This window comes from Armigeres subalbatus, chromosome 2 (genome assembly GCF_024139115.2).
Source record: "Armigeres subalbatus isolate Guangzhou_Male chromosome 2, GZ_Asu_2, whole genome shotgun sequence".
Classification (NCBI taxonomy): Eukaryota; Metazoa; Arthropoda; class Insecta; order Diptera; family Culicidae; genus Armigeres; species Armigeres subalbatus.
In genome coordinates this window covers 134611002-134629727 of record NC_085140.1, presented here as the reverse complement: position 1 = coordinate 134629727, position 18726 = coordinate 134611002, and the positions used below count along the sequence as shown (strand labels likewise).

General features: G+C 38.8%; 2 protein-coding genes and 1 pseudogene across 4 annotated transcripts in view; 1 reads left to right on the top strand and 2 right to left on the bottom strand.

The window, feature by feature from the left end:
* LOC134210888 (phospholipid scramblase 1) overlaps positions 1–18726 on the bottom strand; it is a 93572-nt gene that overhangs the window by 47851 nt on the left and 26995 nt on the right. The gene's annotated exons all lie outside the window — the stretch shown is intronic.
* Positions 469–1585, top strand: LOC134215153 (farnesol dehydrogenase-like). The gene is made up of 2 exons (XM_062694400.1): positions 469–1116; positions 1174–1585. The coding sequence occupies exons 1-2, from the start codon at positions 553–555 to the stop codon at positions 1345–1347; spliced, it is 738 nt and encodes a 245-aa protein (XP_062550384.1). The 5' UTR covers positions 469–552; the 3' UTR covers positions 1348–1585.
* On the bottom strand, positions 10521–10620 carry LOC134218675 (U6 spliceosomal RNA; annotated as a pseudogene).

Genomic DNA, 18726 nt, shown 5'->3' with positions numbered 1-18726 from the left:
ACAACTCGCAGTGGCCTGGCGAGGGATCGTCAACAAAGAGCATGTACGATATTCAAAACTGTCCAAATGAGTAACCAAATACCCATATAAACCTTAAGGCCTAAATCCAGGAGAATCTTGGATCACTAGAGAAGTAGATCATATATAGCATTCTAAGGCCTATAAACCACATTGAGAACACATTCGTAGAAGATCCTGTGCATTATATTTCTACACGATTTGTCGAAAATACACAATATTTAAAAAAAAATAATTTCTCGAAAATAAAGGTTTAAAAAAAGTTTGCTCACACGCATCAATAGTGTAAAAAATATGTAGGTATTTCATACGTTTTCTGACAAAAGTACATAGAAAATCTGTCTATTGATGAACAACAAATCTGCGAAACCGAACATAGGACAATCATGTGAAGAAAGGCAGACGACTTCAAGTATTTACGCTTATTGAAAACGTACAACCCAGAAAATAATGCCAAACAGAACTCATCCCAGGTAGAACAAGATCAGTGATCGAAGTGCATGCATTCGTATCAGACATTATTTATTATTCCAAATGGATCGTTGGATTAATAAAGTGGCGGTTGTTACTGGGGCAAGCTCCGGCATCGGTGCAGCTATTGTGGTGGAGTTGGCTAAAGCTGGAATGGTAGTTATTGGTTTGGCTCGCCGGGTGGATCGCGTAGAGGAACTGAAAAAGCGACTTTCAGAAAAAGATGCTGCAAGATTGTACGCCATGAAGTGCGACGTTTCGAAGGAAGATTCAATAACCAATGCCTTTGAAGAGATTATTCGACAATTCTCCGGAATAGATGTGATAGTGAATAATGCAGGAATAGTGAAACACAGTCTGCTGCTAGGCGACGACGATTTTCAACAATTGAGAGATGTGATTGATACCAATGTGATGGGATTGGCCTTGTGTAGCCGTAAGGCATTCAGATCGATGAAAGAAAGAGACGTTGCGGGTCACATAATACATATTAATAGCATTGCTGGACATAAAGTTCCTAATTTTCCACATATGAATATGTATGCAGCGAGCAAACATGCAGTCACTGCTATCACTGAAACGATGAGAAATGAACTGATAATGCTTGGCTCGAAAACTAAAGTAACTGTGAGTTTATTTTTGTTCGGTCAAATAAACAATATTTAATTAGATCTGGCATTTCAGAGCATCAGCCCCGGTGTAGTTCGTACTGATATAGTGGAAGGACTACATTCATCAGATGAGTTTCCTATGTTAGAGGGCGAAGATATTGCCAAGGCGATCCTTTACGTTCTGGGTACTCCACCGCACGTACAAGTGCATGAGTTAACTATTAAACCAGTTGGTGAAGCTTTCTAAATAATTGTTTTTTCAATTTGCTTCGGCCGTGCACATATCTAATACAACTAAAAAAACCCAAATGCATTGTATGGATTTCCGTTCCTCGCACACCAAGGTGTAACGAAAAGGGTATACTTGAGTTGATCTTTTAGAGACTTGTTTTTAAGATTTTGAACTTGGCATGCCGAAGAAAAGCTGATGCTTTAATAAAATAGAACCATGATTTTCTGATTATGAATCCAGAAATTCCAGTAAACTATATTATTTAAATGGAAGACTTTAGTATTAATAATTAACTTAATAGGTAGGAGACTAAATTAATAGATAGGAGACTAAAATAACGGATAATCTTGAGTTCAAAAAATCTTCCCATTGAATACCACCACTTAATTGTATCTTGACAGATACGTATTTCGACCTCAACAGTAAGGCCGTCTTCAGTGTCTCGTACTTGACTCGACTTGAAGAAAATGATCGCAGCTTGCACTATTTATACTATGCGTAGGTATAATAATTTATCTAGGTATTTATCTTACTACGGTGCTTATTTCTACTCGCTTGTTGCGCTTAATGCTTAGGTATAAACTTGAAGAGCCAGGAGCTACCATTTCCTTGATCTTTATTCAACACCCGCGTTTGTACCTGTCGGTAGATTTCCAAGCTCTCAGCAACATCAAGTTTCCACGGAGAAGAGACATTTCTTAAAATTTGTTTGATGTCGTAATTGAATGATTTTCCTGATATACATGTTCAGCTACCTTAGACCTAAACTCATAATTTAATCCTTTCTCAGTTTCCCTCTTAGCCTTACTTACTTCTGCAATATGTTCTTTGAACCTTACATCTAACGATCTTTTTGTTTGACCTACATATACTTTATCATACTGTGAACAATTAATTTGATAAACCCCGGCCTTATTTAACATTTCTACTCTATCCTTTGTGGAGCCCAACAGTGTCTTCAGTTGATTGCTTTTGCTGGAGAATACTAAATCGATGCCGAATTTCCTCAGTCGATGGCGTAGCTGGTGGGTGATGTGTCGATCATAGGGGACCGATACCCTCTTCAGCGGTTCATCGATCGGTGTCAGTGTCGATGAACCGCTGAAGAGGGTATCGGTCCCCTATGATCGACACATCACCCAGGGGGAGGGGGGGTCGGCTTTTTTCTTGCGCTCCATATAAATAAAAATTGATTTGTATGGGGAAAATCTTACATGAAGGGAGGGGGGTTGAAAAACTCAGAAAAATTGCTTACGTAATTAGTGTACGGCCCCCAATCAAAAAGCTTTGAATTACACCGGGATCCTTCATTACACGATTTTATTCGGGAGCTTTTTCAGACACACATGTTTCCTACGAATCTCGCCAGAGTCGTTTTTTTACGCAAGTTTAATTACAGAGTATTTTTTTTGTCTAAACTAGCCTAAATTTTAAGAAGATACTCTGGGCATGAATCAAATTAGCGTAGTGGAGGCAAAATCAATTTTCTGAACCATACTATTAAGCACCGCTTAGGAGTTGAGAAGAGGTGAAGAAATTGGCCCTAAGTACAGTAAAAATAAGCTGAGGACCAATTTCTTCACCTCCGCTTAAGTGTTAAGCCAGGTTTAAGGGTATAGGTAAGCACCGCTTAAGAGTTAAGCGAGGGTGAAGAAATCGGCCCTAAGCAAACTCAGTAAGCAAAAATGTTATTCTTTCACGCCCGCTAAATATTCCAGAACCAACCAATCCCGTTCATGCAGCCCCAACACGGACATCAGATTGATGTAAGGTACGTACCCATCGCTTCATTTTTTCTGTGCATAAAAAGCACCATGTCTTGCGCGCGCGCGTCATTTTCGTTAGAGATTTCACGGCGAGCGGACCGCTCCGCTGGAGCGTGGACCGTCTGAAAGCGGTCCCATTAGCAACGGCTCAATGGCGTTGGGGAAAGAACAATGTTCGCTTCGGTGTCGTCTATGGCGGTCGTGGTAGCAGCAGCAGCGCGTGATTTACGGTCGAGATTTCACGAAGCGTGTACCAACCGGCGTCCGTAGCAATGTATCATCGGATGGCGGTCGAGTAGTACAATTAAATTATACACAGAAAATAATTTCAGCGCACGCCAGCCAGTTAGTTAGAAATTCTTCGAAGAGCAGCCCCAGTATCGACATCACTGGTGTTTTCTTGCGTAATTGACGGTTGCTGCAAATTCGACTTGCTGTAAATAATTGTGCTGTCGTTTTTTATGCTGAGAACAGATTACGATCTGTTTGTAACGTAAATATTTTACACTTCATATAATGTTTGGTGAAATTTTGCGAATGTGTCATGTATACAACCTAATATTTACATGATATCACGATTCTCATTGAACTAAGAGGTTTTACGTAGTTTACGTCGGGCGTCCGTGTATTGTACACAATTCTTTTTTGTAAGCCGTTTCAAAGGCTGTTTTTACGCACGGTCAAAACGTTATCTAGCCTGGCCTATGCCAAAATTACTTCTGACATATCTTGCTGTTAAATTTCTTTTTCCGAGACTATTATTGGATCCATTTAATAACCGTATATAGCTTATAGTAATATACTGCAATGAGTAGTGAGAAGTAGAATTTAAAGATTTACTTTATTCTTTATCTTTATTGTTGTTGCATCAACAGGCTACATCTAGCCCATGATGTAGAGTATTTGAAAAAAAAAGTGTACATAAAAAGATGTCAAGAAATATTACAAAGTAGGTATAAAACATTAGTGCTGTCCAATGAGATCTCGAAGTAGCTCGAAGTTTCTCCCTGTCCTGCTCATGCCTATTTGTTGACAAAAAAGAACGAGCAGGACGGGAACAATTTCGAGCTACTTCGTTCGAGCTGCTCATTGGACAGCACTATTTAAACAAGCATTGTCATTGTTTTCGGTGTGACGTGGAATCGAAGAGGGATGCGACTCTGTTGAAACGGATCGCAAGCTTAGATCCTAACGTTGGCATTCATATATTAATATCTACAATTGTTTGATTTTGTGGCGTTATAGATGTTATTTAATATTGAGAAAGTCATTAAGCGTTCCATAACTGTGGAGGGAATGTACATAGCCTTCGGTAGATACTAGGATAAAAAACAGAGTAACATTTCTCGAGCAGGAGCGACGACCTCGATAACAGAAGTTGGTATGAACTTGGCTTGCATAAGAGGAAAAATACAAAAAATCAGGAATTGAATCCAAAAGAGAATGAGAAAACCTCTCACTTATTATCTCTGTATACACTGCACCTGGGAGGGAGAAACAGATTCGAAAAATGTGTGTGTCAAGCCGAGCCGAAATCTAGCTGTCAGTGTGAGCCGAAAACGAAACTCTCAGCAAGAAAATTGTTGCAGGCAATATAACAACACACAAAACACATAACACAAAATTTATTCTTTTCAGGAGGCGCCTACGTTGATTGTTTTTTTATGTTGCAAATTTACTTGCCGCGTGACAACAGTATGTATTAAATTTGATGTGTAGTATCGAGAGCTCCCTCTCAGCACTACACCCACAATTATGGAACACTTTTAAAAATAATTTCGCAATCATATTCACTATTTCTAATGGTAAATGTATTTCTATCAGACTACTTTAAATGCTTAAATTGCTTTAAATTTTACTTTTTTATAGAAGTTTTATTTGATCAGTGATTTGTGACCAAGACAATTTTACCACAGTTATCTTCATCGTTAAAATACATATTCATTTTAATCAAAACGCTCATGTTATTATCTGTGATACCGCCATCCGTCATTTTATTTCATCTTTTCAGAAATCAAAAAATCTATTTTTCGATCTTTGAATCAGAATGAAGAATATTCCGAACTATCAGTTTCCCATCTCTGAAGACAGCGTAAATCCAAAACAAGCTGGTGTTGAAGAAAGGTCCTCCTTCATCCAGGACATGCGAATTGAAACTTGGTGAGAGAATTCCATTATATATTATATATATTTACCAAATTATATTGAAACCATATGATTATTACCAAAAAAAAAAAAACCATCAGGGCACCCGATTGAAGCGATTTGGATAGGAAGAGTGGAATCGCCAACTTCTTATTGTTAACATCTCGTGGATAAAGGGCGGGCTCTTCTCCCCATCTATTGGGTCAATCTGGGAAACGAGGGCTAGATTATATTATTGTATGTACGAACTTTCCTCTGGAAGGAGATTCTCTATTCATCCCGTGGATTCGCATAAGTGTCTCTGCTTATGGAACCACCCCACCCATTTTTAGGAGTTTGATGAAATACAAACAATAATATAATGATGATCAAATCGTTTGCCAGATATGGCCAGTGCTATCGGCAGGTGCCTTGCTACAATAGATGGTAGTATCATCATCATCATCATCATCATCAAGACAATTTTACCACAGTTATGGAACAGTTTAGTCTTTCCTGCATTAATCGCTTCTTAATATTTTTTTTGTGTTGACATTCAATATCAAAAGCAATAATTGTAGGTTACTAGGTTGTATGAACGAATTTGTAACTAATGTTTGCATAAAAACGGCATTGTTTCCATTCGCCGCCATCTTGAACGCAAAGTGTTTTATAATATGGTTATTTTCTATCGATTGGAAGTTCATTATTTTCTGAAAATCAAACCCATTTTGGACTGGATTCATGAATGAATATCTATAATTGGTTGGTTTTATGCCGATGTAGAAGGAATTGAATATTGACTAAAGGCTATAGAATCACTCCAAAACCGAACTTTTGATAGAAGGCTCGGAGACCCGTAGTGCTATATACCAATCGACTCTACTCGATGAACTGATGTGATGTCTGTATGTGTGTTTGTGTGTGTTTGTATAAAAAATGTGAGACGCACTTTTTTGTACTTAGCCTTATCCGATTTGCTTGCAACAGGTTGGATTCAAAGCGGAATCCTTCCTAATTTTTCGCTTTTGAAAATAGGTCCAATCGGCTATTTCGTTCCGGAGGTATTAAAAAACATTGTTTTTTTCTCCATTTTTCCCAAGCTTTTTGAAAAATGGATTAAACCACCCGATTTGGACGTTAATTTACAATGCTATGAAAACTCATATGTGAATATGTACGTTATGTGGAAGATATTTATTTGGAAAATGTATTGAAGGTAACCACTTTCCCTTCGATGGGACCCGAACCCATAACCCTATAGGCAATTAACTTTGATTGAACTGAACCTGAGTGGCGTGCTCTTGCCGGGCTGTTCGGCCACATTGTTCGGCTGTTCGGCCACATTGAGAGTTGACGTAAAGTCAATGTCAACTTCTCTCCACGAACAGCCTAGATAGCCGTGTGGTGTCGGCAGCCGGTTGTCTGGCTAAGCATAACGCTACGGATTGCCTGTTCCAGTGGTAAAAATCCACCATACAGGTGACCCCTAATTCTTGGTGTGATGCGGCTTTATGCTTACCGTGCCTAAGAATGAATGGTTAGGGGGTCTAAAAGAACCTAACTGCTAACGGCGCCTGTGAAGCACCAGGGCAGTTGTGGAGTGTATTATCGTAATTCGCAATGGCTGCAGTTAGGATAGCTCAAATCAATCTTCAGCACAAAAGAACAGCAACGATTAATCTTTGTAGACTTATGCAAAATGGCAAATCCCAAGTGGCTTTGGTGCAGGAACCCTATTTTCGCAAGGGCAGCTTTTACCTAGGTAACCTAGTGAACCCGGTTTTTGCTGCTTTCAGTAATGAAATGGCAAACTCTCGATCAATGCCGCGTGCATGTGTACTTGTTAACAATGCTATCGTTGCTACACTTATCTCTGAACTAACAACCAGAGATGTATGTGCTGTCACAATTGATGCAACTGGCGTATCCCCCGTCAGGAAATACGTCTATTGCTCGGTTTATTTACCACATGATGAACCATCCCCTACGGATGCTTTCAAACAAGTGGTCAGTTATTGCACGTCAAAAGGCCTTCCGCTAATTGTCGGTAGTGATGCTAATGCTCATCACATCATCTGGGGTAGCTCGGATATCAATCTGAGAGGCTCCAGCTTGATGGAATACTTAAGTAGTACCGAACTTGGTTTACTTAACATAGGCAATCGCCCAACCTTTATGGTATCTAATAGAGCAGAAGTAATAGACATAACTCTCTGCTTCAATAGAATCAGTCACGAGTTGACGAATTGGCATGTGTCAGATGAGGAATCGATATATGACCATAGCTACATCTATTTTGATCAGTTGAATGTTTCTTCGCAGACCTTGCGCTTTAGAAATCCCCGTTCAACCAACTGGGATCTCTATACAGAGTTGCTCTCGACAAAATTTCATGGATATCTACTATCCATTGAAACTCCTACCGACTTGGATGATGCCGTTGATACTACAACGTTGCATATCGTGGAAACTTTTGAAGAAGCTTGCCCCTTGCGTTCTGTGAAAACCTCAAGAGGAACCCCGTTGTGGAATTCCGATTTGGCTAAGCTCAGGAAGCAGTGTAGAAGGAGTTGGAACAGACGCCATTCCGCAGGGACGGATTCTTACAAGTTGGCTCGCAAAGCTTACAAGAAGGCTCTACGATCTGCTGAACGATTCGGCTGGAAAAACCTTTGTGCAAATGTTTCCAATTTGAGTGAAGCCACTGGATTGAATAAAATTCTTGCGCGATCCAAGGATTTCCAAGTTGGCGAAATTCGCAAGCCAAATGGCGACTACACTTCTTCTGACGAAGAAGCGTTAGAGCACTTATTTGATACACACTTCCCTGGATGTGTAGATATAGCATCTTCGGATGTTCCTGATGTCTTTTCATGTAGTTATGGGTCTTGGGCTCAGGCTCGTAGAATCATAACTACTGAATCGATTCAATGGGCACTTAACAGTTTTGCTCCCTACAAATCTCCAGGGGAGGATGGGATTTATCCCGTTCTACTTCAGAGAGGTTTTGAGCATATCAAACATGTTTTGAAAAAACTTTTAGTATGCAGTTTTGTTACTGGGTATATTCCCATATCCTGGCGGGATGTCACTGTAAAGTTTATCCCAAAAGGAGGACGTGCTACGTATGAAGAAGCAAAGAGTTTTAGACCCATCAGTCTGACCTCATTTCTTCTGCAATGCTTAGAACGCATTATCGATCATCACATTCGTGATGACTGTTTGGCAAACATGCCTCTTCATGTTAATCAACATGCTTACCAATCTGGAAAGTCCACCGTGACACTTCTACACAAGGTTGTCTACGACATCGAAAAAGCATTTGCTCAAAAGCAATCATGCTTGGGTGCGTTCTTAGATATTGAGGGTACTTTTGACAACGTGTCTTTCGATGCAATATTGGAAGCCGCACGTTGTCATGAGCTACCTAATATAATTACCAAATGGATTCACCAGATGCTTAAAAACCGACATCTCTACTCGACATTACGTCAAGCAGCGATTAGGAAATTAAGTGTCTGTGGCTGCCCCAATGGGAAGTATTATCTCAACTATTGTGGAACATCGTTGCAGATACGCTATTGAGATTACTCAATTATGGCGGTTTTCATACCTATGTATTTGCCGACGACTATCTAATATTGATAGTCGGTTTGTGTATTACTACCTTATTCGACCTGATGCAAAACGCTCTTCAGGCAATTGAAAGTTGGTGTCGCCAATATGGCCTTTCTGAATAAATTTCCGAATAAAACATCTATTGTACCTTTCACGAAAAAACGTAACCATAATGGTATTCGCCCATTACATCTTTTTGACTATGAAATCAATGTAACGGATCAGGTAAAGTATGTGGGACTAATTCTTGATTCCAAGCTCTCCTGGACTCCTATCATTGAGTTCAGAGTCAAAAAGGCGTGTATGGCTTTCGGCCAATGCCGACGAACCTTTGGTAAAACTTGGGGTCTTAAGCTTAGCTTAGCTTAGACTGACTGTACATATCAATGGTTGCTACTCCGTGATTGATCAGAACTGGTGCAAATTGCACTTCGATCCAAATGAATAGTGGTTGGGATTTACCATCAATTCTCGAAGTGCACGTTTCAGCAGCTCGCAAATGTTGATCAATAACGGCGCCGGCCAAGTCCTTACAGTCAGTTGGGAAAGGGAGGGAATGTTAGTGTGTGGTTATTGTTGCTACTAGAGACCGAGAATACCTCTGCATCTCCACAATTACCACGGGAAGGAAGTTTTGTTAGTTGGGTGGGGTAATCAGTAACATAGATCGGGATTCACCATGGAAAGCGATGTGACCTATGCAACATCTACACAACAGTATTACCGTCGTGTGGGGCCTCTTTTGACTCCAGGGGCCACTTTGGATTTTGGATTTTCTGAAAAAATTAAGCGAAAAAAATATCAAATTTGAAACAGAAAGTTAGCATCCAACTATCAACAAGACACCCGAATGGTAATAATGGCGACTTAAAAGTAGTTTACGTTATAATTCTTGTTTGAAAATGTCCAAAGTAGTCCCCGATTTGACAAAAGAAGCCCCGCACGACGGTAGCATTTTCTTAATTTGTTGAACTGTTCATCCTTCGCGAGAATAAACAATCAATCGCTCAGAGTGAGCGATTATTAATTTGAATTTCGGATTAGGCGCCCGCGTCATCATATCTTTAACGTAAGGAAAATAAAAAAACGGGAATAAAATTGAAAATAAAGTAATATTAACGGACATTGAACCACATTGATAGTAAACGGAAAGCTAATGTCAATCAGCAACCCTTATGTTATCTTCATTTGAGGTTAAATGAGAATATTCAGAAAAATATATTAAGCTCGTTTAGTGGAATGTATTAAACCGTCTAAGACGAATTAAGTACTGTCCATTTAATTCCACCAGTTAATTTTCGTTATCTTTGCAGATACGTATTTCGACCACAACTGTGGTCGTCTTCAGTGTCTTGTACTTAAGTCGAGTCAAGTACAAGACACTGAAGACGACCACACAGTTGTGGTCGAAATACGTATCTGCAAAGATAACGAAAATTAACTGGTGGAATTAAATGGCCAGTACTTAATTCGTCTTAGACGGAAGAATATTCAGCCACACATATTTTGTTAATTTACGTTTATTTTACAAGTCGTTTATTTTGCATTACTATCGCGCGCGTGGGTGTGTGTTGTTTGACGTGTTAATCCTGATGTGCCGGTTGGCGCTCTTGTTGAGCTTGTGCACTTTGAGCGGCACACGGTCACTTCCCAGTCAACACAAAATCGTACATGGTTCAATACAAGATGCGATTTTGCGTGTCATCCTTACGCAGGGGCCATGCTAATCTTCTCTGTATCGTTCCAATTTTAGTATATGTCCAGCCGAAGCTAGGACAATACAAGATGTTAAATTGAAGACGATATACATACATGTTGTATGGAGCAGTACACCATATACGTTCATGTGTAGACAGCTTTTCGTAGAGGTTTAACAAAGCGCACTGTCAAACCCCACCAGAAAATGCGTTAGTATCATACTTTAGAACATCATAGTAATCAAAAATCTAACTCAGGTAAGATATATTAAAAATTATTTCCGGATGTAATAATTTCTAACATCAAATCAAATCTACTTTTAATTCTCATCATATTTAATACATAGTTTTAAAATATAAATAAAAAATCGTCAGTTATTATCGCTCGCAAATGGATCCCGAATGTAGAGTAGAGTGGGGCAAGAGTGCGCGTGGGGTAAGAGTACGTTTTCGATTTTTTGAAGTAATAAAAAAAGATAAACTAGCAGCACTGCATCAGTTTGACAGGTATTTTGGCCAACTATTATCATGTGTAATTGTAAACGATTTGAATAAACAACAAGGGAGATATGGAGTTAGATAACTTTTTGGTCATTTTGCTGAAAATAATTGGATTTCCGCAACTAGTATTTCATTCCCATATATACGTTCAATCATGTGAACATTATACCATTTCGATAACCTATTGTATAGAGTACTTTATGGTACAGAACACCAATCCGGTTGGTTTTCCAAGAAGTCAAAACCATTACTTGAATAATTTTTGGGACTGTGGGGTAAAAGTACGCAGGAACCGGTGGGGCAAGAGTACGCATATGAATCTTCAAGTTATGATGTCAAACCCGTATCTCCGGGCGAAATAAGACTTCTTCCAAAGCGTAAAGATCCACAACTAAGAGAAAAGGGACAGAATTTGAAATTATCACAAGTTTTTAGATAAGTTGAAGTAATTCGGTGTTAGAAAGGACTTAGCGAACAAAGCACTGAAGCGAAATAATGAAATTGTATTAGGACTTGTTGTAAACCTAAACATAGTACGAAAACACAATTTCATCTAAATGATAATTTCATTTAATCAAAAGAAACATTTATAAATTATGCAACGTTTAGCTGGGAGGGGTTGCGAGATGTGTGACGATCCATATAATTTTTAGAGGATTCATACAAATAGTGTAAGATGAGGGGGGTGATGAAATAGCCAAATTTTACGTTACGTGATTGGTGGACTTTCTTTAAGGAAAATGCCTTTGTATACGCCACGCGAAACCTGATATATATTTTTACTTCTGTGGTTTTTTGTATATATAACAAAACAATGGTTTTTCGTATGAAAATTTTTAGGACCCTCTCCCTTTTTAAGAGTTACGTAATCTTTAAACATTGCCTAATATATGTTAATAAGAGTTAATAGCATCAATTAAATGCTATTAACTCTTATTTGTGTTAATATATACTTAAAGCACATGATTGGATAAATGCGTACTCTTACCCCACCCGATGCGCACTTTTACCCCACCGGTGGGGTAAGAGTGCGTTTTTCACTTGTCTTGCAATAAGGGTTCTACTAAAACGAATCTCAATAATTTCAATATTTTTTCCACTGGGTTACATAAAGGAAGAGTATATGAATCATTGAAACTGATTTGATATGCAGAAGCTTGCTTCATAAGGGCCACATGATCGATTGAAAACTAAGTGCGTACTCTTGCCCCACTCTACTCTAATGTTGTAAACAACATTAGAAACTGTTCTGCATAAAAAGCTCAAAGTTTTTCAAATTTCCAATACGATCAATGGAAATTGACACTTATTTTTAACATTCTCATAGCAGATTCTATTATCCAAAGCAAGAAAATTTCACTACCGAGGTTTCTTTTTTCCACGGTTTGGTCTTAGTCGATACCCCACTAAAAAACTCACACAAAAACTAAGAAAATCCAGATTGTATTCAAAAAGCTGTGAAAATTCATGTTTGAACCGAGAAATTAATGAATTTCAACCGCGTAAAAAAACCTGAGTGTAGTTGTTTCATTGATAACGTTCTTGCGCCCAGCTGCACTCCGACCAAAAAACAATGGCTGGCGCCGCCAGTGTTGAGCGTTACATTGGAAAAATTAGCTAAAATGTAGATAGAGAAACAACATTGGAACATCCTCATGGTTGATTGGGACAGAACAGTCCTTGCTCCAAGTGATCTCACACTCGCTAGTAGTTTTCCTTATAGGACATTTTCAACACAATTCCCCTCGCGGGATGAGTGAGGACGGTCTAGCTCGGTCTAGCTCGGTGGTCTAGTGGCTACCGCTTCTGCCTTATAAGCAGGAGGTCGTGGGTTCAATTCCAGGCTCGTCCCTTTCCTACTTTGTATTTCTATCTTAGTTCTTTCTGTGTTTCACGTTATACCAAAACGATTCCTACTTGTTATAACCTTCCACACAATCCCAAAACCTCCCGTGGCATCTATGAGAGGTCGTAGAGTTCTCTGCATCTTTCTTAAGTAGGTGTCCAACAAACCATCCTTCCCCTTCCTCAGCATTCGCAAGGACGTGGCCAGGACAGATCTCGACTATTGGGGAGTACATTGCTTCCATCTAAAAGTTAGTGATTAGTCCCAAATCAATATCTGTGGTAACGGATGAAAGAAATGCTACTCTCATACAATAGTCTTGGCTTGTACCACCTACGAATTTGTGCGAACTGCTAAATGCTAAATGCTAATTCCCCTCGCGGGATGAGTGGACATCTGGCTATTTGGAGAGAAATATGTCGGACAGCATTGTTTGTTACACTGACGGCTTCCTCTTCGAAAGTAGAGCGGGTGCAGGTGTCTACTCGCGTGAGTTAAGATTGGAACAGTCCCACTCACTGGGTAGACACTGCACTGTCTTTCAAGCGGAAATATTTGCCATTATGTGTGGAGTGCAATCCGCACTACAGAAACACATAATGGGCAAAGTAATATACTTCTGTTCAGATAGCCAAGCAGCTATCAAAGCCCTCGCTTCGGCCAACTCAAGGCCGAAGTTAGTAATCGCATGTCGAACTCAAATTGAGGAACTGAATTCAGTTAATACGTTGCACGTTATATGTGTACCTGGCCAATCTTCCATAGCTGGAATCGAATTGGCTGATGAGTTAGCTCGCACTGGAGCATCACAAGACTTTTTTGGTTCTGAGCCAGCTATTCCAATATCTAAGTGTTGGGTGAAGCGTTTGATTAGCTCTTGGGCTTCCACTCAGCACAAACGGTGTTGGAGTAGTTTGGATTCATGTCGACAAACTAAATTGTATATCCGAGAGCCATCTCCGGTAGTAGCTAACTATTTAGCTAATCTGTCTAAACAGAATTGCAGTGTCTTAGTCAAGGCCTTGACAGGTCACTGCCGACTCAACTATCACATGGCAAATATTCAACGTGTTGAATCCTTTGTCTGTGATGGTTCTGAATCCGATTATGGAACTTCTTATCATCTGATATGTAACTGCCCAGTTTATGCGCAACTGCGTTTCCAAATATTTGGTAAACACTTACTAAGTGAAATCGACTACAGAAACCTGAACCTTCAAAGTATTCTGTTGTTCATAATCCGTTGTGGTAAGGAGCTATGAGCTTTTGTACGTGTTGTATACGTTGTATGCCCTCCTCAAGGGTACCTTTCCCAAACTTCCCATTTTTCTCCCATCCATATTCCTTTCCTTTTTGTTTACTTCCTTTTCCGTCAGGTGCGTGATGAGAAAGGCTGTAAAGGCGATGGCACAAATCTCTTGAATTGAGGTGAACGTGCCCCTGGAGCCAACGTGCTGATACCTGATACCTATGTGGAAGATATTGATTTGGAAAATGTATTGAAGGTAACCACTTTCCCTTCGATGGGACTCGAACCCATGACCCTATAGGCAATTAACTTTGATTGAACTGAACCTGAGTTGCGTGCTCTTGCCTACGCAATGCGGTCGGGTCTGAGCTTGACGACCGACTGGCAAATAGCTTACACAACCTCACTTGATCAGTACAGTTGCTGATGGAGAATGTGTATAGCCGCCAGACATTCTACATACTCACGCTCCTCTAATGTGGACGTGTACTATACACATGTGGAAGTGTTGGCTTGAGAAATGGATTGCGAGTGATTTGACTATGCGTCCAATTTGGGAATCTCAAGCTCGTTCAGTAGCCGCAAGGTTGCGAAGGCCGACGAAGGTCCTTCGTAGCTTAGTTGGTTAAAGCACCAGTCTAGCGTACTGTAGGGTCATGGGTTCGAGTCCCATCGAAGGGAAAGTGGTTACCTCCAAAACATTTTCCAAATCAATATCTTCCGCATAATGAACATATTCACATATGAGTTTTCATAACATTGTAAAAAAAAACCCTGATTAATCTATTTTTAGCGGTGATGGTACCTTTCTCGTGCAAATAAAAAAATGTATTTTGTCCATAATTCGAAAGAAGAGGAGTTTTCATCAAACAGCGCTGATTTCAAATTCCATACAAATTTTAAATAATATTAACCACGTCAAAAATGTATGAAAAATTGATCCTCGTTAGAACATTTTGTAAATGCACTATAGTGGAAGAGAAACACGTATACTTTCATGTAGTGGGTGTTTTGGAGATACTGATTGTTATGAAATATCGTTTCTTCTTAGGGAGGAAAACAAGCATTGCTATTTCAATATATAAAGGAACTTTTTCAAATATCCCAACTAACATTTGATGTCAATGTAAATGTTATTTCAACTCGTCTATACGGCTTCAAGCTGAATATGTGTGCTATACATATGATCAAGAACTTCTATCCAATTCTTTTACTAGCAAATATGGCGAATCTATTCAGCTGTTTTTGACGTGTCTGCACAACTACTTTACAGCATGTTACACATTTTTTTCTCAATCTTTACTAAACCATTTAGTAATATAATTCGCTTCAAGGGCGCTTATTCAGATTTTTTGAATCTGTTAAATAAGTTTTATACAGCCACTGAATTCAATTTGATTAAATATTATTTGAGAGGAGAGAGTAAATTTCAGAGTTTATTCAATGTTTTTTTTGTGAAAACTCAAATATCAATTTTGTTGCTATCTAGATTCGAACTCCTGATCTACTGATTCAATGGCCGCTGCTCTGTCATCACCGTCACTTAGACATATGTAAATAACAAAGAAAATTATGGATGTGCTTCTTCGCATACCCTATAGGTTGTTTCACTAGCGCTATTTTCAGATTCATGCTGTATAAACGTTAGAAAGAGGCCTACATGCTGCTTTCAGCACATAAGCACATGCTTTCAGCATTATTTCAACCATTATTCAAACATCTATCAGCATGTTCTGTTGGCTAACTTTTATGCATCATCAATCGCTGAAATTGTTTTTAGACAACATTTTCTCGATCTGTATAGATGCTACTCTGCTGCTAATCGTTTAACAGTAGCCGTCAACAGAAATATCGCTTCTAAATGGCTTATTTTCTTACGCTATCTGCTAGCATTAATGACAGCGCTTTGTCAGTTGCTATAAGAGCAGGTGAATACCTTTGTAGCTGCATTACCGAAATCAATAGCTCATACACAGCTTCGGCAACAAAAATCAAATGTAAACATTGCGGTTTTGACATTCCATACTGATAACGAAGACCACATTATCAAGAAGACTGACAACACAGCCTGAAATCGGGCGACACTGTTAGCAGCGCTGTCGGTGAGCCGAGGTGAAACTATGTATGTTTGTGTGAGTGAATTGACACTGTAACCTCAGTTACACGATCAATCAAAATACATTAAAACCATATTTAAATTATGCTACAAAAAACTCTCGAGAAGTACACTGAGATTAAACGTTTTTCAATTTTATGAGATCAGCATAACTTTAAGCCAAATAATATTCGGAATTTTGTCTTGAGCTGACGATTAAAGTGCCGCACTCTATATCAATTTCCGTACGGACCCGTTAATTTCCTTCACATTTCGACTGAAGACTGCTTTCATGATTTGATTTGAAACAATTTACCCTAGATTTTTCTTAATTTTTATCATTACCTTGCCTAAAAACCCAAAAGTTCGAAAAGGTTCTGCTATCCTAGACATAGTAGAAAATGAACTCTTCACTCAGAGACTGAGTGAAATTGTATTGCCGTATCTTTTTATCTCATTTATCTCACGAAAATTTTTCGTAAAAAGTGGAACTGCTCAAATTTTGATTAGTTCCACTTTTTACGAAAAAATGAGAAAGATTTCCGTCAGAAAAAAGAGACGTCAATTTCACTTAGTCTTTGAGTAATTTGAAACGGGCGTGTCATTGAGTTTGACATCAGTTTGAAGTTTGGTCGGACCGCAAAACTGTTGCAACTATCGAATTGCAGTTAAAAAGCATTGCAGTTAAATGACTTGCAGTTATCGAACGTCTACTGTACATTAGCGCCTGGCAGCTGCGAGTAGGAAACCAGTCATTGCTAATAATTCATTGAGAAAATTCAGATGATAGATAACAAAAATAGATGTTAATATACAGAAACGGCAAATATTGAGAATGTTACTTCACTAGCCGTGATTATGCTACCTTGGAGCAAGCCATAATTTTGACAGAATAATAATTTTCAGATGCAAATAAAACTCATTTTTATCGCTTTTTAGTTTTTGATGTTTCTACCGTTCCAATAGGTTCAAATTCGTTACAACACTTTATTTTGTAGACAAACGGATAAGAACACAAAAAAGACCCCAAAGAAATAAGTTTAAAGCATATAAAACTAAGTAAACAGCCTCAATTTTAAACTTACACTCTGACTCTCTCTCTCTTGATTGATGTTAAGTACTATAGAACTGTCCATGCGAGATTTTCATACAAATAAAAATTTCGTGTGTTGTTGTGTTTTTTTGTTTTTTTTTCTAAATTGCCACGAAAAACTCTTTTTGTTTCAAACTCATTTTCACGAGGAATTTTTCTGCCTGTACAAAACTGAGCTGATTTGTGATTCCGTGTGGTTTGTTTTGTGAATTGACAGCTATATTCCATTGCAAATAATAAAGGTGCGGGGTTCATCGACGTTTGCTTGTGTTGGTAGATCTTCAGCAAAATAAACATAAAAGAGAAATTTTCGTAGGTTCGTAGTGCCGGTTGACTAATAGCCAGAAGCTAGGCAATTAACTGAAGGGCATAATCGTGGATGGCCAATGTAAATTTATTTGTACTGGCGATTTGCGAAAATAGTTAGTATACACGCTTCATGACAATTCTTTTGGCATATTGCGATCTCAAGTATTGAATCTGTATTCGCGATGTCAACACAATTTAGAGTAGAATTCTACTTTTCGCTACTGTGGAAAATATTTTTTCTAAAAGTAATTTGTTGACAGCTAACTAACACTAGCAGACATCGACTTCCTCCGCACCTTTATTAGATCCCATTTACTTTTGTCAGCTAAGATCACTACCACACAGATAACAAGCTACCACTTTAACTCAGAAGAGGCTCTGTCGGCAATGAAGTTGACCGCTTGTATGGAAAAATGCCAGAGCTGCCAGTCTTCTTGATAAAGTGGTCTTCGCTGATAAGCTATTAAAAGAAGCAGTATAAGGTTTACTTAACCCGTAAATGCCCAGGACGAACTTTTAATTTTGAAAACCATATATCTCTGAGGTTTTTAGAGGTTTTTACTCGGAATTTTCACTAAAATCAAGGGGAATAGTTGTAATTTTGGGCACATGCAAACCCTCCCCCTCCGGACCCTCCATCTTTTTATGGTTGAGAAAATTAGGTGGCCCAAAAGCGTAATTTTAGATAGTGATATATGAAACTGGTCATATTTGGAGATTTAATAGTCTGTTTAACAGCCCGTATGCACAGAGCTATTCAATATGATTCAATTGAATGAGAATTTTGCAAATAATGTAACAAAAACTGTTTTAAGACCTCCAATACATCTGGCATATTGTGGTGAAGTTGCTCTCAATAAATAAAAATATTATGTGCCTGAAGCATGAACTTATAGTGATCCAACAAATTCATATAAGTCCCTGGAGCCCGTGCGAATGTTTCACCATTGAAACATGTCCAACTCAGATGTTCTAGGTTCTCCAAATTATCCGGGAGTTGAGTTCAATTGGTCTACCATGCCAACTACGCCTGATATCAAACCGACAGCGACCCAGCGTGTCCATATAGATCCTTGATGGTCATGAAAATGCA